We start from the raw sequence: 22,442 nt of genomic DNA on the forward strand, positions 1-22,442 counted from the left end.
CTAACTGTGGCAGTAAGGACAACGCTGTGCTCTCTTAGTTCCATGCTGAAGCTTTTCTCTAGGTCTGAGAAGGACCTATAGATTTGGTTAGTCAGATCCAATGCAGATGTGTGGTTTTACTTTGGAGAAGCACTTTAGTTAGGGGACTGTGCAAATGGGGGTAGCATTACTTAAATTTATCCGGATAACTCTGTGCAGCAACATTAATTAAGTCAGAGGTGAATGTACTGTCAATTGAAACCCCAGAGTCTTTTTTTAACTTAGTTCTTTGTCCTCTCTCTGCTGGTAAAGATGTCGAAAGGCCACAGAATGCTAGATAAAGCTGATAAAGCTCATCGTATCAAGAAATTGGTCCAAATGCTCATTTTGGTTCGAATGGATTTCACAACAGTGGCACTCATGCTGAATTCATAGTATAACAGCCTAACATGTCATGGAAAAGGTGGTATTTTAAAGACAGAAAAAATAAGAAAAAAGAATAACAAAACTTTTTTGCCAAAAAAAAGGTTGTAAACGTCTAGTTTTGAGCAAAAGCTAAAAAAAGAGAAAAATGACTGGTTGGGTGTGGTCACTAAAAATGGTCGCTAAGAGGATTTTGGACAAAAAACCTTGTTATTGCTTGGCTTGCCAGCAGATTGCCACTGATTGTCTCTTGTAAGTTAGATAAAAGTATCCAACTTTTCTGCAAACACTCTCCAACAAGTCACAAAGTGGCAGTGAAAGTTGAAAAAGTTTATGTAAACTGGAAATGAAGACCGTTCACTGGTACTGCAGTGATTTCCAGGTTACATTACATTTTTCATATTTTTATCAGGTTTTTTGGTAATTGGCAAGTATTTGCAAAGAAGTTACTTTTTTCCATGCTTCCACTTTTTCCCCTATGGGCAACAATCTGCCTGCAATTACAGCAATCACAAGGAGGCTTTAAATGAAGCATAGTATACCCTTTTGTGCCCTACAGTATATCACGTAGCAACCTCCAGGAACCACTCACCAACTGATTTGGGAATACACATTTTTCTTCATGAGCTGGGGCTGCCAGAGGATCGCTGACTGATGTCTGGGCATGTGATCGAGGCCTTAGTGAGATGTTGAGCCTTCTCATGCTGCCATAACGACTTCACACAAAATAAAGGGCATTTCATTTACAGGTTCCTATTGTAAATTCCTGTGTTTCAAAATAATTTCAAACGCTATAAATTTAAATGCCAGAATATATTCTACAGACTGGGTTTCAGAAAACACATCAGCATTATTTCAATAAGGAGAGATCAATCAAAGGAACTGAACATGATTTATTAATGTGCAGAATTCAATTTGAGGTATTTGCCAGTTAGACTCTGATGGTCCATCCTGGCAGAATGGAATCGGAGCAGTGATAGGGATTAGGGCAGGACCCCCTGGAGTCTAGACGCTGGTGGTAGAGATGAAGATGGCGGCTTGAATGGATCACCTATTAGTGAAGAAACGATTTGACTTTTACCAATGGGATCTTAATATCATAGCTGTTAACCTCCCTTGTGGCCATAAAATGTGGAAGCTGCAATGCCCATCATGTTGAAAAGAAAGTTCAAGTTCTCTGTTCAGCTAAAAGAGACTTTTTCACTGGGATGTCAGACCTCAGGATCTTAAGCAGAGAAACAGCCAGTTTTTTATTGATGAAAAATGTATTTCTTTATTTCTTTATGTGAAATAATTATGAAAGATAAGCAGTCAGATCAGGGTGTCGCTTCAGAACGCAACAACTGACAGCACCTTGGGTCATCCCTTTGTCGCTGACAATGTACCACCTGTTGGTCTTTTCATCATAGCACTCCACATTGCAGAATAAGCCGCCATTGTGGAAACCTCCAACCACATACAGCTGGTCCTCCAGCACTGCAATGCCGAAGTTTTTGCGAGGGTGTAACATGGGAGCAACGTTGCGCCAGTGTCTTGTTCTTGGGTCATATGCGATGACACTACGCAACTGAGTGATACCGTTAAAGCCACCAACCTGTGCAGACAAAGGACTTGTTACAGTCTGTAACGTAAAAATGTTCTGTTGTAAAAAAGTAAATAGGTCTCCAGATTCCAAAATATCTGATTCTAGGGTAATTATAGAAATCACATTCCAATAATCCAGTACATGGTACTTGGAAAATAATACAGACTCCCAAATACAGGTACAGTAAACATTTCATGTTTGAATTTCTGTCCGTAGTAAGAGTATGTTTTAAGCTCTTCTTACTACATAGATTTCGTCATTGTAGGCGACCATGGCTCCCCCAGTCCTCCCGGTTTCCATGGGTGTGATCAGTGTCCACTGGTTGGTGTCAGGGTTGTAGGACTCAGCACATGACAGAGGTTCATCTCCAGTAAGACCACCACAAATGTAAACCTAGAAATTAAAATCATGTTTAAGTCAAAATTAATAGAATTAAATGTTTCAGCTTCCAGAAAATACTTGAAAACACTAAAAATGTCTGTGAAGGTTCTCAGTCATCCATGTCATCGTATTCTAAGGAGCTTGGAAAGAAAAGCATCTGGATTTCTTTAAGTTGCTTGAAGACGTTTCACCTCTCATCCGAGAAGCTTCTTCAGTTCTAAGAGTCAAATGGTGGAGAGTCCCAGATTTAAGCCCTGTGGGAGTTTCCCCCCAAAGAGGACAAAGGACCCCCTGATGATCCTCTACCTAATTACATGAGCCAAGGTGTGAAAGAGGGTGTGGGTCACAATCAGCCAGGGTTTCAGGTGAGCTCATTGTGAAACCTAGCCCCACCCTATCATGTGATTTCCTGAGGTCAGATGGCCCAGGATGTGAGTGGGCATTAAGGCGTCTGGGAAGGGAACTCAAAACTGGATTATAGATGGCAGACAGTTGGTGTCGTAAACTACCGCCTCTGTTCAAAGATGGTCGCTCACAGTGGTCATAAATGGCTTCTTTCACTCCTCTTTCAAACCATCTGTCCTCTCTGTCCAAAATGTGAACATTGGCATCCTCAAAAGAGTGACTGTGTCCTTTAGATGCAGATGGACTGCTGAGTCTTGTCCTGTGGTGGTGGCTCTTCTATGTTGTGCCATGCGCTTGTGAAAAACTAAAAATGTTTTCATCAGATTTCTGTGTAGCTACTTTGCATAATAGTAGTACAAATCTAAAAATGATGGTGTTATCCTAAAACATTTAGTTTTAGCAGAGGTTTGCTGCATTTATTTTCTGTATTTTGCAGACTTGGAAAATATGGATGCAGAAATTATAAAATTACTATTTTTCACGATCTGAGGGTGAAGTAACCTTAACCTTCTCCCTGAACTGTTGGATTAATGGTAATAGAAATATTTAGTTTTAAAAAATATTATAAAACTGATACAATTCATAAACTATTCATATTTTCCACAGAAAGGTCCAGTGATGATTAAGCCCTCAAGCTGAAAAGTACATTTGCAAATCAGTGCCATGTTAAGCAAAACAAATAAAACAGGAATAAAGAAATTGCCAAGCCATAATATTCTTTTTAAAAAACATATATTTACTGAGATTAAATTAACAAAAAGATCCTAACCGAACCAAAAAAAACCAAAACAATCCTTTGCAGGATTGTTATAAGTTTGCAAGAAAAAAAGTACCAACCAAGGAAAGAATGTCTTTCTCAATACTCATGACATTATTCTAAAAAAAAATAATCATTTTTTAAAAATTACTCCCATTGGGCAGCTATTAAAAGACTATTAAAAAATGTTTTTTTGCACAGAAGCTCACAGAAAAGTAATGTTCCAGTGCATAAATGCGTTGGTTGGCTGGCTCCAAAAGATAATAAATCCCCATATGTTGTAAATCCAACTACATAGCCTTAAAAATCATTTTTACAGCCAGACACAAAAGAACAAAAAACAAAAAACTAATCCATATGGATAGCGTCCTGGCTAAAATTTGGGTTTGTGACTGCTTTGGGAAGCGTACTGACAGATTAAGGCATAGGCATCTTTTGGTGCATTTCTAATGGTATTATTTGACTGTACATTTTATTGACGCAGCTTGTTAACCAAGGTTGTTAGCATTACCAGTTAACTTTGTCCATCACTTTCTCCACAAAACCAACATGGCAGAGATCTTCCACTACCTCAATTCCACTTACCTTACCGTGTAGTGTTGCAGCACCAGCTTCTGTCCTGGGCTTGTGCATCGATGCAATCATAGTCCACTGGTTGGTGTCAGGCTCATATCGTTCTGCATTTTTCAGTTTCTTTTGTTTTTGGCACCCTCCCATAGCATATATGCAGCCATTCAGTGTGGCCACACTGAGAAAGCCCCGCTCTTCATGCATCGAGCCCACCTCTGTCCAGGTTTGGCTGGTGAGGCTGAACCTTCTCACATGACTTGAATAGCTTATGAAATCAAAACCTCCGATGCAATAAACACATCCATTGAGGTAAGCACAACCGTAGAATCCCAGAGAAGCATTGTGTCTCCAGTTCAGCGGCACCCAGTGGTCAGCTCGGACATTGTACAACTCAATCTTGTCACTTGGGAAATGACTCACCCATCCACCAACGGCCAATAAGACTTCAGACGGCAGGCGTGTTTGGGTCAGAGGTCTCTCCATATTGGACTCATTTAGCATCTTTATGGCAGTGGTTACCATATTCATGCATGCCAGACTACTACTCACCAGATCATTTCTGCTCACAGTGTCAACCAAGTACTCAGTGGGCATTAATAGTAGGCGGACCTGGATGAAAACAAGAATCATAAGGGAAAAAGGCAAGAAATACAACATTAGACTGTATATAAGAGTTGGACGTAGCCACCATGCCACCACCCATTAGTGAAGTAGCACTATCCCTATAATCAAAATGTCATGGAATCACCCAGATAGCTATGGTAGCTCCTGGCATCGCCTTCAATCAGCTGTGGCATTGCCCTTAAAGACCCTAACATTACCTGTAAAGAGCCACAGCATCACCTGCCAAACAGCAATGGCAGGTCATGGCATTAGCTCCAAACAAGCAGTGGTGCCACAGTCAAGTGTCAATGCCATTATCTAAGCACTGAGTAACCTCCTGCTGTAGAAACAGGTCCCACAATGAGGGTGTGTCCTGTTGTAAATGCCTAAGGACCAGTCAGTAAGTTCTGGCAGAACACTATGAGCATAGTCAACTTTTCTGTCAGAAAAGCTAAAGTGCAGTTCAGACAGATTATCAATAATGCACTTCTGAAACTACAAAACAACGGCCAGTTTTATCTGGACGCAAGTGTAAATAATACTTTTACAATTTATTAAGGACTAAATGATGAGCACCTTCTGATGCACACTCCCAAGTGAATTAGAAACAGCCCCCCCACCCCCCACCCCCCAATGTGATTAAGAATGAATAAGAATGATTCCCCTACATTAACTCTATTACCAGGCCTTAAGTTTGAGTAATTTTGCCATTGCAATTTTAGCTTTTTACACGTCAGCCGTAAAAGGCTGATGGGTGAGCAGGTGGGCGGCCTGGACACCCAACTCTGTAAACACAATAGTGTACAATCAAACTTCTTTTTTTGCATCAGGCATCAAGCTTATGCTTTATTTTTTATTCCTAATTCAAAGTGCTACAGCGGAAGTTACTTTCTATACTTTCAAACTTTACCATTCATTCAACAGCCCCTCACTGAGTAATAAACAAAATAAATGCACTTAGAGGAGGAATTAAATTGATATCCCATTTTCAGTTACCTGCTTGAGCAGTGCGGGCATGTCACACCCACGTTCCACAGGGGAATAGTTGATCCATCTGAGAATGGCCTCAAACACAGTGCTCTCCTGCTTCACATTGAGCTCATCCTTCTCGATAAGATCTGATAGTTGCTGCACAGAGAGTTGCAGGAACTCCAAGGAGAGTGCAGCAACCTCTTCAAAGTGATGGAGGATATAGAGATAGGCCTTTCCCCTGAGGTCAGGACAGTTGTGTAAGTGTGCCAGATTGCAGATACTGACGCAGTTATTTACACAAAGCTTCCTCTCCAGGAAGTCGCAGCAGGCTTGAATGACGCCAGTCACGATAAAGTGGTCTGCTTCCACCAACAGCTCCAGTACATTGTCCTCCGTCACCACAATAGATTGGGTATAGGCATATTCCAAAATGAGGCTCATTACTTTTGGAGACACAGTGGGGAAGTTGTAGATCTTGTTTGATGGTAGTGGTTTGTAGCAGAAGAGATCCCTGTGCAGATTCAGATCAACATTTTCACATTGTCTCTCTGTCATGGAACTTAAAAAGTACCTAATGTCGTGCAGCTCATAGTTAAATAGCATTTGTATAATTTTTCAGCTGCATGCTTACTTGAGCAAGCTGTGATCAAAGAGATATGAAATTAAAGTAACAAAAATCTAAAATGACTTGATTTCAAATGGGCAGTCTCCTATTTAAGGTCATCTATTCAGACATGTCCAGAAAAACATTCAGCATTGCTGCTATGTTTAGACAGACAGAAAGATATAGAGTTGTCTAGGCATTGTAGCAAATATTCCTATACAGTAACAGGGTTAGGGCGACAGGGGACAGCAGGCATTAAATAGCTGCAAATATAATAACTGAATTTCACATTATCAAATTTACTGACTAGACAGAATTGGAAAGAGCGGACATGTCCCACTGCAACAGAAATGGTATATCATTGGCCACCTCTCAGTCTGGCCCTAAATTGATTACCTGCCTATTTAGACATACAATTTCAGCTAAACTGGTGAAGGCACAGCTAATATCACCACTGATGTGGTCCTTTTGGTGCAAGCCAGTTTGTGCACAACTTTATTAGAACTGCTGCTGCTGTTGTCGTGCTGATGAAATATCATGAGAAAGCCAGTTTATAGTGTCTGTAATCTTTCAAACTACCTCTTACAGGCTCATTGTGGAGTCAAACACAAACCTATACTATATGTGTATCCCAACAAACCTCCCAAAATAAATAACTAAATAAAAATACAGGACTGATTTTTTTCCCCCTAAAAATTGCTCCAGAACATTTCTAGTGATCAAAAAGTACAGTGTAACATTGAAACCTCCCAATACCTGCTGCACTGTGTTACATGAAAGCTTTGAAGTAGGATAAATGCAGAACCAAACCACAGCCAAACAACACAGGCCTGCTCACCTGAAGTATGCACTGCAGTTGCAGAGGATGATCCTGTGAATTTTAAACTCAACATCTCCAGCTCGGATCACAGAGTCACACAACTGTCCCTCCAGAAAAAGCTCACTAAAGACAGTACTACAGGTGCTGTTCATTATTCAGATGTTACTCAAGATGTTTAAACTTCTCAAAAATCTCCTGTTTAGTGTTTTCCTTTAGAGATCTGCCTACACTTTGTAAGGTACTTTGTCTAAATTACCGATTACGTTAACTTATGCTGCCTGGAAAGTGTCACTAGTCTGTTTATATTTGAAAATCATAGTGCTTCATTCTGTTCTTCCGTTAATTAATCGGGGAACGGATTACAAATAAACCAAATTGTATTACAAAATCACAATTTCTACCTTAGTAAATTCAATTGTATGTATGACATTTTGCAAGCCTTGTATTTTTTAGGAACGTACATAAATATATTTTGCCAAATAAAATATTTATAAAAAATATCAGCGACAAAAACAGATATTAAATAAATGTAGAAGAAAAAATTATATATTTTAACTGAAACGACCGTAAAATTGAAAAAAAAAAAAAATATTTGCGTAAATTCAAAGCAAATTTCCTTTTTGTATTTTTGCGTTCATGTGGAATGGCTGCTCCGGGACTCCGTAGAGAAGCTGGTGGTTTGTTGACATTCTTCTCCATCAGCTGAGTGGCCAGAAGTTAGCCGTCGAGTTTCCGAGCAGCTCAGAACAAATCAACACCTCAGCTTTATTTTTACCCGCTGACGCTGTCATTCAGCCGTCACAAACCACAAACGCTTCACTCATGTTTTACATAACCAGCGGTGCTACACAGAAAACCAAGGGTTACTGCGACCGTTAGCTACATATAGCTAGTGTTCGGCTGCAGCTAGCCTGGCTACGGAAAAGGCTAGCAACGTTAGCCGATGTGAAGCGAAGACATGGAGGGGATACTTTACAAATGGACGAACTACATGACAGGTGAGTCTTTCTAAAAACTGATTTGAACTAGCCGTGTTAGTACTGAATAATGTCAGCCAATTTTATATATGTTACAAGTTTCTAAATTAGCAGGTTAGCTAACAAGCTAATATTAAATTAAAACTGTACATGTTACTGTGCGGCTGCTGTTTTTGGTTGTAAATTAATGTAATGTTGGATTTATTTTGTCAGAATTATGTTGCTAATCAGCGTCATGCCAATGCCAAGGTACTGCTGCAAAAACTTAGTTAAAGCATTAAAAGTCATGAAATACCTTTTCGACATGGTGAAATGTAAGACATCACTAGATTGTAAATGCTGAGCTATCAAAGTATTCCAAGTAATTAGACGTGGAGAAACAGTAAATACAAGTTTTGGCATTTATTATGTTCACCGTTTTACCTACACATGGGTCTTTAGCGCTTAATTAAATTAAAGCATTGAAGAATTTAAAAGTCAGTTTGTTATGATCTTTAGAGACAGTTGGAAGCAGAGTTATTCAGTCTCCACTGCATGCCAGGTTTACTGGCAAAAGTCATAATAATTCAGCAATTTACAATAGCCACATTACACAAATTACAAGTATGTTTTGAATATCTTCATTAAACTAAAGTTGTTGTTGGTGGTAGTGGTGGTGTATGTTTGCAAATCAAACAAAACAAGGTCATTTTGGTGAATGCTGCTGTCTTAAAATTATTCACCTTCTTCTTGGAAAGTGCATTTAGTTCTTTGCGGTGCACCAACGTGCTTTTAAGGCATCTCAGCCGTTCCTCAGATCCAAAGGCCTCAAGTTAGATTATATGAAACTCAGCTTTGGTAGATTTCATATTTGCTGGAGCCAGTAGTTTTCCCTGTTGTCATGGTTGCTCAAACTGGGCTGTGCAGGCTTGACAGAAAGGTAGATGCATACAAATACCAATAAAAAGCATTATATTTGTCAAATCAAATGACAAAGTAGGTAGGTGAGCTAATTGCTGTGTATAGCTGTTATGGTCAGTGGTGTGAGTGAATCGATGACTAAAGTGCTTGTGTATGGAATCTTGTTTAGTGCAAGAAACCAAAATCCAAAGGATGTTTCTCAGGGAAGAGAACTAAACATCAACTAAGCTCTAAGAGCTTTAATAGCGGACCTGCACAGAAGGCCGAGATGTTGCCGGTGTTGCTCAATGGAAATAAACACACACATAGACTGAAAAGAAGGTGGGGTCGAGTGGGTCTTCACAGAGTAAATAAAATTAAATACATTTGTGTGTCTAAACCTAAGAAGGAAATATTAGTGGATATATCACACCAAGGATGTCAGAAATGGAGCTCCCAGTTTAGAGCAAAGGAACTATAAATGTAGTAAATGTTTATCACTGTAAACTCTAAAATGTAATAGAGTAGAGTTTAAAGTAGCAAATGAGCTACTTAAATACAGGACTTGAGTGAATGTATTTATAGCATTAACTTAAATGTTGCTCAGAGGAGAACTGACAGCCACACACAACCACTGAGGGACGTATCTTCTGATGTAAACCAGCTGCATGGTAACAGGACCTGAAGTGGTGTTTGACCTTAATGATGCCAGCATAACATGTCTATTAATAATAGTGGCAGAGGACAAACTATACACTGCTTGTGACCTCAAACACTCCCACTGTCATCTGCTTTTTGTCAGCTGGAAACTGAATGTCATCAGAACAATCTCCTCTGAAGGGACATTTCTAAAGAGACTTAAATTTCCCTTTTCACTTCATTGTATGATCCCTTGCCAAAAACAGTTATAGTCAGAGTTAGAGTTCAGACACTTGAAGCAGGAAATGGTCAAGATTTTTGGCTTCAAAATGCACTGATTCAACCTCTAAGTATGGGCCCATGTCTTTGTCATATTTAATGGTAAACTGAATATCTGTGGATGTTAAACAATCGGGTTAAGGCGATAAGATAGAGTATATTCAGCAACGTCCTCTGCCTTGTAGAGTTGGAAAATTCAGAAAGTGGCTTTCATGAGTTTGATCACTATCTTCTCTTGTTGTTGACCAGTCAAATCAAGAAAACCTACTGGGCAATAATAAATAGGGATGTACCACTTACTAAATTACAATGTTTAAAATAGGAATGTGGCTGATAGCAGATGCAAATATCAAGGTCAGTCTTTTTATGTTCTTTTTTTTTTTCTTTTTTCATTTTTTGAGCCATCATAACTTCATGTTTACAACAGATGATTATTGGCCATTATATCCTTATCAGCACTGATAACAGCCAAAAAATGAAAGTTTAAAAAGTAAGGAAGGAAGTGACGGGAGAAATATTGATGTTGATGGTGCATAGTTTGCCCACTAGTGGGAAAATGTCTAAAAAGGGGAAAAATATCAGCATATATAGCAGATTTTTAGATCACCAGATATCAATATTGGCCTTGAAAATTCTGACTGTCCAGGCTCTACATGAAATTTCCAGGTTTGCGAAAGACACATTTTACCTGTTTAAAACTGCAACTAAATTAATTTTACTCTGTGTCACAATCTAGTGCCAGAATCTTTAAAAAAAATTTGTTTAGGTTTTTGTTTTGTTTTTTGTTATGTTTTTGTTTTGCATGTTTTTGTTCCATAACCAACTTTTTTTTGCTACATCATGTTTTTTAATTAAAATAAAAAAAAACAAATGTTAAACTGTAAAATTGAAACTAAATATCATTTTAAAATAAACAAAACTCGGGTGCAATTTTGAGAATATATAAAACCTAAAAAATCATGGAATTATAAAGTCAGTGTTGTCATTGATTTTTTTTGTATTAAACATGTAAGTTTTTTTATCTTCAGGATGGCAGCCTCGCTGGTTCGTCTTAGAGAACGGAGTCATCTCTTATTACGACAGCGAGGACGACGTTGGCAAAGGAAGCAAAGGATCCATCAAGATGTCCGTATGTGACATTAAAGGTTAGCTCCTCTATATCTCACCCATTCTCTCTCATGGTGCCACAAAAGCAAACATATCCATCACACTAACGCTTCTCATATTTTATGTCTCAGTTCATCCGACAGATACAACCCGTCTAGAGTTGATCATCCCTGGTGAACAGCATTTCTACGTACGAGCTGTGAACGCTGCAGAGAGGCAGAGGTGGCTCGTGGCTTTGGGGTCATCCAAAGCTGGGACACTGGACAGTAACAAACACAAAGGTAAGTCTGCAATGTCTGCTCTTTTTTTCTCAGGATTGATCTGTGGAAAAATTACCTAACAAAAACTGGAAACCATTTCAGCCAGCAACAATTTAGAATAAATTACAAAGTAAAAGAACAAGCAGCCCAGTCTGCTAGTTCAATGTTATTCTGTGCGTACTTCACCACATGTCAGCCATGGGACAGCTGATGTGGCATAGAGAGACTTAAGAGGAATTCTTTGGCTTATCTCTCGCGCTCGGTCATTGTGTTTGGTCAGAGAGACAATATATAAAGTGAGAGTTTTATTACACTTTTTGTTACACTTACAGTAACTGCACCTTATAAACAGCTTGATTAAATATTTCACTTCTGCTATCTATTGGCAGCTCTGTATATGATTTGTTTGCTAAATGAGGAGGTTTAGAAAAAGGAGAAACAGAAACTGTAGATGACAGCAGTATGCAGCATCTTAATGAGATTGTTTTATATAACCTGGTCCTGGTGTTATTTTTTTATCTTACAAACTAGATTAGTAATGTTTGTATTGCATGTATTGTCTTGTTTTATATTTAGTTTTATTTTATTTTTTAAAGTTAGGAAAGCAATATTTAGGTCAAGCCCTGATGTTGCCTTAAACCAGGATGGACAATTATTTTCCCCAAGAAACTGGTTTTGTTGTGAAGGGCTACACCAATGAGTTAAATTTAGTTGTGCTCAATATTAATTTTATCTCTTTATAAACTGCTGCTGGTAGCAGTAGCAGTGGCTTTTACAATTAGGCAATAAAAACATGATATAGACATAATAAAAACTCCAGCCTTTCATAACTGTTTAATCAACATTCCCAAAACAAACCAAACAAATTGTATTGTTTTTGAAAAATTTTTAAAGACCTTTAACTTTATACAAAATGCTTTACTATTTTACTCAGTCAGGATCAAAGTATGAGGTGGAAAAATGAAGGACAGTTGCATCAACAGCAGTTGCATCAACAGCAAATCAAAGAGCTGTCTTTTTGCATCTGAGAGCTCTGGAATGTCCTCACATTTCTTCTCATAAAATCTCATAAATTTCTGCCCTCAGGCCCCAGATGCTTTTTAACGCTTTGCCCAGGTTGAGCTATTTGACAGCTGTGTGGTAAAGGCCACATGAGGCCAGGGCCGTACAGTGCTCAGGTCTACCTTAAACACTGTAAGGAATGATTCCCAGGTTCCTTGGTGCATCCTCGGCTATGACTTATCATTTTAGCCATTTAGCTGTCCACCTGTGGTCATTAATTACAGACTTAACCATTCATTATTGTATGTGAACATGATTCTCCTGTTGATATTACTTTATTTCATTCTGGAATTGCAAAATAAGCTGCTCAGTGAGAGACTCTCATCCTGTGAGAGACTACTGTTGTGTTTTTTGATTTTATTTAATGGGGGCCACACAATATGCATTACGGAGTGTGGATAGTGATATTGACTATTGGTCATCTCAAAATCGAATAAGACATGGAGAAGGGTCGTCCAACTCTGCAACCCTTCCATGTACATTATCATGGAAATCTAGTTGTTTAAATATTTTAACATAAAACAGAAGTGAACAGTGGCATCATTTAGTTGATTCAGGTACACATTTATTAGAGTTTACTGAACCCAACACTTCTGTCTGTCAGGTCCAGACTGTCTGAAGACAAAAATGTCTGAACTCCGCCTGTACTGTGACCTCCTCGTCCAGCAGGTCCAAACAATCCAATCACAGTACAGCGCTGACTCAGAGACCGCGCCGACTTCTGAGGTAAGAAACGGGGGTTCTTTTTACCTCAAACTTATCTTTACAATATTTCAAAGTTAGACTCAAATTATAAGAGTTTCTTTTTTCAGTACTTAAATGATATTATTTTGCTTTATTGTGTATATGTGAAAGAAATTATTTAAAAAGGAGGCATTTTACCATTTTAAAAAAAAGGAACCTTTAGTGCACACAAAAGACCCATCAGGCAGAAAGATGTCTAAAATTAGATCAAAATTATTTCTCAGTTTGAAGCTTGAAGGTATGTGAGTAAAAAAAAAAAAAAAGCTGATTGGTTATTCGTCTGTGTGTCTTCAGGCCTCGCTCCTCAGTGCCACATGTGCCACTTTCATCAGGACTCTGGAGGAGTGTATGACCCTGGCCAATCACAGTTTGACTCCTGACCTCCGACCTCCTGAAAGGGTAATTTCACCTTCTCTAGCTAATCAAAAGCCTGTAATTTAGGTTTAGATTAATAAAAAAAAGGTCAATAATATCTATTTTCTCGAACTCAAAAGTTGTTTAATTATTCAGTTACAGTAGATAAAAGATGTTTAATACAACATGAGTAATAATATTCAAGAAGAAACATCCTCAGTAAAATAAAATACAATTTTGTATCTTTGTTGACACGACCGATTTTTTTCATTTATATTCCTATGGTTTGTTCGAGTTTCACAATGTGCCCGTGATGTTCAGCAGTACAGAGTGCTCTGGTGCACAAAACCAGAGTCATTAGGCCGTTCTGTAATTGGATAGAAATATTGTGTAGTTGTAGACTTGGCAAATAACAGTGTGGCATAATTGTTTTATTGTAGATTTTATTTTGTACTCATACACTCAGGGTAAAACATTGAAGCAGACGTGACAGGAGAGGTTAAGAAAACACTTGACCTCGAGCAAAATGTTATCTTCACTGATTAGTTTACTATATTTTTACAGTAAGGAAGAAATCAAACAGAATTCAATAAAAATGTTACTTTGATCTTTTACTTGTTTAATTCATAAACAGACCAATACTTTTTTTATAAGGTGATGACTCTGTTTTGTATTTTGAAAGGTGCACCAGTCACTCAGGTTACCCTCACACAATGCACAAAAATGATCAAACTGTTCAGTCAATTTCCATTTTCAGTCTCAGACACTTTTCATTTCCTTTTACTTATTTTGTATTCTTTTCACTGTACTTTGAACATTATAATACCAATACCTACAGGCATAATAAAAAAAAATCTTAATCTGCAACAGAATAATTCCAATAATCCTCAAGACGCAGGTCTTTATTTAGACGTGCCAGATGGAAATAAAAAGTTAACGAAGTGGCTTAAAGTCTAAATGCTTTCTCATTTTACAGCTCATCAAGGGATCAGAGATATTTAGAACAAAAACAAAAGTGAAGGTCTTGAAATTGTTATCAGGTTTTAATTGAACTTAAAAAAAATCTAAATGACCAAATGTGTCACTTTCTGTACAGATGAAGCGGTCAATCAGTCACCCTGGAACATACAGCTTTGACAGGTGAGTGAAACACGTACACAAACCATCATGAATTTAAAGTTGTAACAAAAAAGAGGTGACTTAAATTAATTCAAAGTCACATTTAAAGTTTCTTGTAGACTATACTCAAGTTTGTTTATAAAGCATATTTATTACAAACATGTTGCTCAAAGATCTTTACGTGGGGGAAAAAAAACCTTGGATGCACCAGGGGCGATTCTAGCTTCAAACTTTTATGCAGGCTCAGCCTCCAATCATAATGTCATGCACACGATGCCTTGCAGTTACAGCATTGTGTTACAACTTGCCTTTAAAAGCAATTCAATTCAATGCGTTTTCACAGATTTAAAAGTAATAAGCTGGTTTTAGGGTGGATCGTTTAGTCCGAGGCAAAGACTCAATCAGAGTTTTCAAAGCTAGAATTTTTAGGAGGAAGTTAAAGAACAATAAAGTAGAAACAAACATGCACAACATTGTTTCAGTATTACTACTTAAAGTGACATTATTCAGTACAGACACTGAAAAATCATCCTGGACAGGGAGCAGCCTTTTACGTGAAAGTTTTTGAATTTGTACAAGCTTTCAATCTGATGTTCTGTTCTCCAAATAAGAAAGGAATTACTGGAATGCTGATTTTGGCCTCCAGGAGGCAGAAATGTAGTATTTTAAATATGTCAATCTGAACTGGCACAACTCAGTGTAGACTTTACTACAGCAGGTACTGAAGAGTACTGGAGGATGGACACGTCACACACTGATTATTATTGTCACATATTGGCATTTTATAGTCCGTGTGCAGTGCTTTGCACACACGTCACCTTCTGACAGCAGAGTCACCATCTACCTGAGAGCTAATTCAACAAAGTGACTTGTTTTGTGTGTAGCATGATTGCCTTTTTTTAAAAAAAAGATCATGTTTTCTTGATGGATTCTGTAAAAAGTCTCGTTCCAATGGTTGGACTGAGATGCATGGCAGGACACTTTTTAAAGTAATGGTGTTACATACATCTGTTACTGGGAGATGTTAAAATTATAAAGTAAGTGCTTTTTCAATTGCTGACGACTGCTGCATCACATAAGAATGGAATAGATGTTAGGATATTTATCGGACTCAACTTTATTTGTTCACTTTAGTGATTTAAAATCTGCTGACATTAATGCCTAGCACAGACAGCAGGTATTATTAAAGCAAGTAAAACCGGTTAAACCCTCAAGCGACGGCTATTTTAGCCACTGAAATGACTGAGTGGGTTCATTTATGACTCCATTAGATTTTGTACAGGAAACCTTTTTACTTTTTCCTTACAGCTTTATGTGTTAATGATGCCTATACTATTTACTTCTCCCATGACAATATTCAGTTATTGTTTATCAGTAATATGTTTTGGGCACAAAAGCGTCAACCTCACAAAATGTCAGTTTAGCTGTTTTCATCATGAGTTTGGGTCTCAGGTGTCTGCTAGTCTGTTCTCGTGAGCAGCACTTCACTGCGAAACATCACTTTGCACATAGAAAATTACACCAAAAATTTGTCCACAGTGTTAAAACAAAATATAAATGACCCACCTAACTACCCATTACCCCTGTCACACCTGTGAAAAGTTGTAACACCTCACTTGGTTACTTCAAGGTTAAGTGTTCATACGTCACTCCGCCTTACAACAGTTTCTACTCCGTCTGTACTTATGTCTTGGATCTTTTGGGGGGAAGCTGTTCACACACCATGCAAAAAATAAACTGAATATTTTAATTTTTGTTGTTGTTGACCTTTACAAATCAAATGTAACGGCTCTTCACCAGTTTCTCAGAAACCAAACTAGTTCTTTAGGTTTTCTCAAATCTGCTGAATGAAAATGACTGCGAGGATTTAAAGGTCTTTTCATTTTTGTTGCTGGTTCATTTAACTTTCAGAGGATGTCATTCTCTGTAAAGAGGACAAAAAGCAAAGCAAGCGATAAAATTTAAACTCATGATTGTGGAAAAAAAAAGGTTTTCTGTGAGGTTTGATGTGCAAATGAACACATGAGACATCAGGATGAAACTAAATATTTACAGCACAACCTGCAAAGTCCAGTGTGATAGTGCTGAGTCACAAGACTGACAGATTAATATGAGTGCAGTAATAATGTTTACGACAGTGAGTGGCTATGAAGGAGCCCAGTGGTCTGAGTGGAAATTGTACAGTATTATGAAGATTATATATTGCATTTATTTAATGAGTAACGACAGCTTGTTTATGTTCTTGTGTTTTGGAGTCTGATTGCGTGATGAGCAAATGCTCCTGCATCGTCTCAGATGGAAGCGGGGCTTTGCTCCAGAAGCAGGTTTAATGGAAAACTGGAGGCAACTCTGGGTTTTCTGTTGTAGTTGCAGAAATCCCAGGTCACATAACTCACTCACTGGCTGCTTTTCTTCAACAAACCCTGAATATAGTAATGATATTATTTACTGATAATAATAATAATAATAATAAGAAGAAGAAAAACCACAATAATAATTAATAATAACTGAACTAACTCTGATCAGCTGATAACTAACTCAGTTATCAGTTTATTAAACTTGCTTTCTGTAAAGGAGCAGTTGACAGTCTAGATCGTTCATTTATTTTTACAGATTTTGTTATTGTTTCAACAACTGATAATTAAGCTGGAATCAGTTGGAAGCTTCGTATAAATATGTAAGATTTCTTCTCACATGTTCAGGACTTCTTTAGCATTAGAACTGTTTATTTATATAATTTAGCACGATTCTGATTGCAGTTTGATCTCTAACTGGACAGGACTGTCGAGTCCGATGTCACTTTTGCTTGTTATATCAAATGTGATTGGTAATTGCTGAAATAAGGCAGTCTTAGTATTATGGAAAAGCACCTAATAAGCTGCCTTTCCATAATTCTAATGACCATGGCACCTAGTGTCTGCCTTATTTCCAATCTAGACATAAACATTTGCCACACAAAGGCTCATTTGACTGCAGTGCAGATGCGTGACAGGCTGTGCTGCATCAGCAGTGTAGTTCTGTAATTTCAAAACATAATGATCTGGGGAAAAAAAGAAGTTTCTGTATAAATGTCCATTTCTTATATTTGGAAATAAAGCAGACACTAGATGCCATGACTGAAATTAAACAATACTGAAGCAAATGCTGTATGCGGTGGCTAACCGCCTGAACCATGTTTGTGTCAAGGTTGGCGGGGACCACAGTATTGGGAAGTCAGACAAACACACAATAGTTGAAAATATTTCAAGTTTGGAGAAGAATTTGTTTGACACTGTGTTGCTAAATCCTATCAGCTGAGATTCTCCGTTGTTGTTGTTTGAGGGCAGCTAAAGCTTGCATTGTTGCTTATCTGGGTCAGGGTCCTGTGGGCAGCAGTCTGAGCAGAGATGTGCAAACATCTCTTCCTTTTACTTCTTGGTAGTTTTGTTCTCCTTCTGGCTAATAGGGGTAAATATTTGTGGATGACTTTTTTTTTTATTGTTCACAAAACCTCCCCATTAAGTTACAGCTGTAAGACACACTTGTTAAATAACGCTCACTGCGGTGAGAAAGTTTTCAGTTTCTCTCAATCTTTTTCATTACTCCTCCTCCTCAGGTCAGGTGTACTGAAGGAGTACGTGAGTGGAGGTCAAAGGTCAACTCAGCGGAGAAACCGTACCAACTCTGACAGCTCGGTTTATGATACTGAACGTAAGACATAACATCTTTTTATAGTCTGCATAAGTGACACTTCAGAACTAAATAAAGAGAAAATAGTAGAGCGACTTAAACACATTAAGTTTTTAAGTGATATTATATAAGGTAATTAGTATAAGTAGGTATAGTTACATTCAATATGAATTCTTACCACTCTTACAGTAAGAGCTGAAAACATCTTTTGTATTCAGTACTGAGAGTTAAAGCCTGTATGACCCTTGGTTGAGTTTACCAATGGCTGTTTCAGTGAGTGGTTTAACTACGTTCTTTGTAGCTTTCTGCACTTTCCGCTGTGTAACTCGATTTTGAGAATCCTGAATGAAAGCGACCCACCTGTTAATATATTTGTTTTGTTTTCCAGGTTTGCTGCCTGCTCTCAACGGTGACTCGTCCTCCATTCCCGAGGAGAGGGCAGGCAGTGTGAGCCCAAAGACCACGCCCACTGACACAGACACTGACCTTTCCATCTGAAGACCCCAAGATGCCCATCCAAACCCTGATAAACTCTAGAAGATGTCACAAATGCCACCAGATCATTATTTGCTGAGATACTGACACCATTACACCAAGGATGAACATTTTCGTTGTAGGAACGTCCTTCACAAGCTGTTTCTCAGCTAATTGCCAAACAAAAGCACTTTGGATTCATTAGCTTTCATTTCTTGAAGTCTTTCAGTTGCACAGTATACACTAGACTGACGGCAATTCAGTCCCGAGCTGAAGTTCGAGAAATTGAGAGTATGAATTATATGAAGCTTTAACCTGATGAGGTGAGAGGACTCCACACTGTTAACCTTTCAGATTTAACCATGGATACTTTTGTAGTCATGTAGTTGTACTTGAAGTCCACATCCTGGATTCAAGGAAAACTGTAAGTATCCCCAGTCGATCCAGCGAATTTCCTCAGCTGGAACCAGATGATTGTATCAGGCAGCTCCGTGACGCAGTGTGGACACGATGAACTGTGAATTCCTGGTTTCTGGAACAATTAGATGCCAGGGCTGCTTTAATCAGAATGTACTGAAGGTTTGTTGTGTTCTGAGGTTTGTTTGTGCATCCAAAAACTGGCCGCAGAGCCAAAAGTTTTGTTCAGTGGCACTTAGACAGGATGTTGAAATCCAGCAACTGTGACGCAAAAGCATCTATTTTTCTGGCTTTTCCTAAAGAGCCCCAAATTACTTCTTTCCTCCCGTCTTCTGTGTTCTTCTTCCAGGCCTCCAGCTGAGCTCATTGCCGAAAGCAAAGGCAAAAAAAAAAAAGTTCTCCATCACTCTCCGTCCCTGCTTTAACGACTCTGCTTGTGTCTTCAGATGTTTGCCAAAACATAATCACCTGCATTAAAGCTGCCACCTTTCTTTTTCCAGGCGGTCATGTTCAGCCTGGACCGTGTTATGCTCTTTGCAGCTTGTCCTCGTTTTGAGCCGAGTTTCACCTAAACTTCTAAGACAAGTGAACAGAAATACTAAATTTCAGATAATCTAGCTGGGAATGTGAGCAAATCTTTGAATTTCTTAATTATTTCCTTGAAGATGTGACCCTGACACCACTCATTTTAGGGTGAATATGAAAACTGAGCTTTTTAGCAATCGGTCACTGACATGACTGAAGCATTAATGCTAGCTCAGATCATATTATATTTGTGTGTGTGGTCACTGTGTCAGATTAGGAGATGTTTTAGAAGATGGATTCAGTTTTGGGATTTAATTGAGGCTGAAGTGCCTTCAAGCTGCATTCCTTTTGATTGCCAGCAGGGGGCGACTCTTTGTGCTGCCTAGTCTTTGTGGAACTGTGAAGGTCGTTTTGTAATTTACTAAAGTCAGAAAGGAGAATCATCCAGGTGCACTCGTAGACTTACGACTTTTCAGTTATTTGTCCTCTGTTTCTTGGTCACATTCATCACTTGTTCATCTAAATTCTCTTCAAAACAACCGAATGGTGGCGGATAAAAACTTTGCCTTTTGTGAATGAGAGTCACCACAGATGCCACATCCCAGTCAGTCACACTTGTTATCCAGCCTTTTCAAATGAGAGAACCAAAGTGTTGTGTATAAACTGACATATAGTCTGTTTTACAGTCCTACAACATCGTTTCTCTTTTGTTTTTGTCATTTTCAGCTTCACGGAAAACTGGAGAAGGTTCCGGAAACTGAAGCGTAAAAATCAAAAACCTTATCTGAACCTTACTGTGATCTGATCTCCTCTTTAAGGTCATTTTCAGCATGTCTTTTTCTTTCCTCCATTCTGACCACTCTCACTGTGGACCTCACATTAGTGCAAAGAACGAACATCAACTTTTACTTTAAACTGATCCAGAGTTCGTGGATGATCATCGTTGGTGACGAGAGCTGAATCTTTAGCTATGACCAAGCAGTTTCCAGTCAAAGACCAGAGTTTCCAAGTCCAAAGGCAGCACATCAGGTTGAGGAAACTTAGAAGAATGCTCTGCATTTTTTTTCAACATTTATCTGGTTGTGCATCATGGATTCGTTCCCCAGCACAAGGCTGTGGATACAGAGTTCTGCTGTAACATCCTGAGGTGTCTGAGGGAGCAGATTCAGATGCAACGATCTGAACTGTGGGGATTTTCGGCCACAGACATTCAGGCTTCGCTCACCACCTGTCTAACTCCCCAGATTTGCCTCCCTGCGACTGTGTTCACTTCCTGAAAGTATAAAATCATGAGAAGTATAACTGTTCAGACACACGAGAGGCGATCAAGCGGCGTCGCAGAGGAGCGAGTGCAAGGAGACGGCAGCAGTCACCTAAAAACTGCAGCCACACTGGTGATCAAAAGTTTACAGTGTTTGATTTTCACATGTTGATTCCCAAAACCTTCTCAAACTTTAAAATATGTAAAGCTTAACGTTTCAGACGATGATGTATTGTTTGCAAAGTGTTGTCTTTGTAAATTTCTTTCTGAGGAGCTGCAAGGAGGAAAAAAAATGTGTTTGTGCGATTTGAAAAACTGCCCGCAGAAAGTATCCACAGCAGGATAAACAGTGTTCACCACCAGAAAATTTTAAAAAACACAAGATATATAATTTTCTGTGGATCAGACACTCTAAAGGTCAAAGTGACACATTGAGTGGAAGAAGACATTTAGATTTGTGTGCGTGTGTGAGAGACGAGGAAGGCTGTCCCAAATCTTCACACATCACCTTTGAAGTCTGCACAGCGTCGTGTCACGCCACGCCACGCTTGCGTTGTTGTTCAAACACAGAAAAAGTAGTCATGTGAAAACAAAGCAAACACAGTGATGCTCACCAACTTTCCCGGCAGAATACTGAACTGAAAAAAACCCCCAAACATTTGATGCCGTAGTGCGTTTGTGTTTACCTTAACGTCACTCGTGCCAATTTAGATGGACCACGTCTGTTGTATCCTAAGCTTTGTGAATTTTGTGGGTGTTTTGAAACAGACAGTTTTCCTGGTAACTTTACAGTACTTTCCCTTAACATCCATTTTTCTTTCATGTGGTGACTTTTGCACTCCAGAGTCTTTTTTTAAAAAAATATTTGAGAACTAAATAAGTGGATTATAGTGACAATGGTACTGCGTGTTGGAAACAGTGATGGCTGTGAAACTTTGAAAGCTGCAGCCTTAAATATATGAAAACTTCTTGAAACTTTTCTTCTGTGTATTATTCTACTCGAATGTCTGTTCACTCTCTGTGATGAAGACCCAGAGGTGCATTTCCTGTGTATAATCAGAGCTGCACACAGTTTAAACTTTGGATGTTAGCTTCATGTCCTGTCACTGACCTGTGATGTTACTCTCATCTGCAGAGAGCTGGTAGATCTGTATTTAATCGTTATGTGGGGCCATATAAAATAAAGTCTACATTTTGCCAAATTTTCAGACTTGATAGCACGACGACAACGCATAATGAGCTTTTGCTTCTCTGACTACTGACGTGGTCCACCGGCTGGTTCGGGACATATTTGGGCCTCATATATGATCCGTTTTCTGTCCAATAACACAGATGATAGATTAAATCGATCAAAAACTGGATTTTTTTTTTTAAATTTTTTATAATTGAATCACTTTCAGGACCCTTATTAATACAGTGAATTTTTAAAAAAGTTTTAGATTTACCTTTACCTGTGGTCGTGAGCTTTAGTTAGTGACCGACAGAATACAGTTGACACCGCTTCTCTGAATTAAAAGAGCCGGCTGACGTAGTTCGGACTTCCAGGGGCAGATCCAGCACACTCAGGAGAGATTGTG

The 22,442-nt window shown here is 38.6% G+C and overlaps 2 protein-coding genes across 3 annotated transcripts; one reads left to right on the forward strand and one right to left on the reverse strand.

The window, feature by feature from the left end:
• Window positions 1–1,682: 1,682 nt before the first annotated feature.
• Window positions 1,683–8,892, reverse strand: LOC120734961 (kelch-like protein 10). Of its 2 annotated transcripts, none has more exons than XM_040034090.1 (5): window positions 8,799–8,892; window positions 5,700–6,186; window positions 4,116–4,709; window positions 2,231–2,380; window positions 1,683–1,996 (listed from the first exon to the last, which is right to left on the reverse strand). In XM_040034090.1, exons 1-5 carry the CDS (start codon window positions 8,816–8,818, stop codon window positions 1,697–1,699), a joined length of 1,551 nt encoding a protein of 516 aa, XP_039890024.1. In that variant the 5' UTR covers window positions 8,819–8,892; the 3' UTR covers window positions 1,683–1,696. The 2 variants fall into 2 exon arrangements, with proteins under 2 accessions (XP_039890024.1, XP_039890023.1); XM_040034089.1 differs by lacking the exon at window positions 8,799–8,892 and adding an exon at window positions 7,118–7,454.
• On the forward strand, window positions 7,749–22,067 carry plekha3 (pleckstrin homology domain containing, family A (phosphoinositide binding specific) member 3). Its single transcript, XM_040034094.1, has 8 exons — window positions 7,749–8,097; window positions 10,902–11,018; window positions 11,112–11,261; window positions 12,907–13,028; window positions 13,341–13,445; window positions 14,497–14,540; window positions 18,115–18,209; window positions 18,577–22,067. The coding sequence occupies exons 1-8, from the start codon at window positions 8,058–8,060 to the stop codon at window positions 18,684–18,686; spliced, it is 783 nt and encodes a 260-aa protein (XP_039890028.1). The 5' UTR covers window positions 7,749–8,057; the 3' UTR covers window positions 18,687–22,067.
• Window positions 22,068–22,442: the final 375 nt, after the last annotated feature.

This window comes from Simochromis diagramma, unplaced genomic scaffold (genome assembly GCF_900408965.1).
Source record: "Simochromis diagramma unplaced genomic scaffold, fSimDia1.1 OVJJ01000176.1, whole genome shotgun sequence".
Taxonomy (NCBI): domain Eukaryota; kingdom Metazoa; phylum Chordata; class Actinopteri; order Cichliformes; family Cichlidae; genus Simochromis; species Simochromis diagramma.

Excerpts from the sequence above, each read along its gene's own strand:
- plekha3 (XM_040034094.1), top strand. The coding sequence starts at position 8,058 with ATGGAGGGGATACTTTACAAATGGACGAACTACATGACAG. Across the intron at positions 8,098-10,901 it reads ATGGACGAACTACATGACAG|GATGGCAGCCTCGCTGGTTC; the intron begins GTGAGTCTTTCT and ends TTTTATCTTCAG. Across the intron at positions 18,210-18,576 it reads CTCGGTTTATGATACTGAAC|GTTTGCTGCCTGCTCTCAAC; the intron begins GTAAGACATAAC and ends TTTGTTTTCCAG.
- LOC120734961 (XM_040034089.1), bottom strand. The coding sequence starts at position 7,251 with ATGAACAGCACCTGTAGTACTGTCTTTAGTGAGCTTTTTCTGGAGGGA. Across the intron at positions 6,187-7,117 it reads AACTGCAGTGCATACTTCAG|GGATCTCTTCTGCTACAAAC; the intron begins GTGAGCAGGCCT and ends GAATCTGCACAG. Across the intron at positions 2,381-4,115 it reads CTGCAACACTACACGGTAAG|GTTTACATTTGTGGTGGTCT; the intron begins GTAAGTGGAATT and ends TTTAATTTCTAG.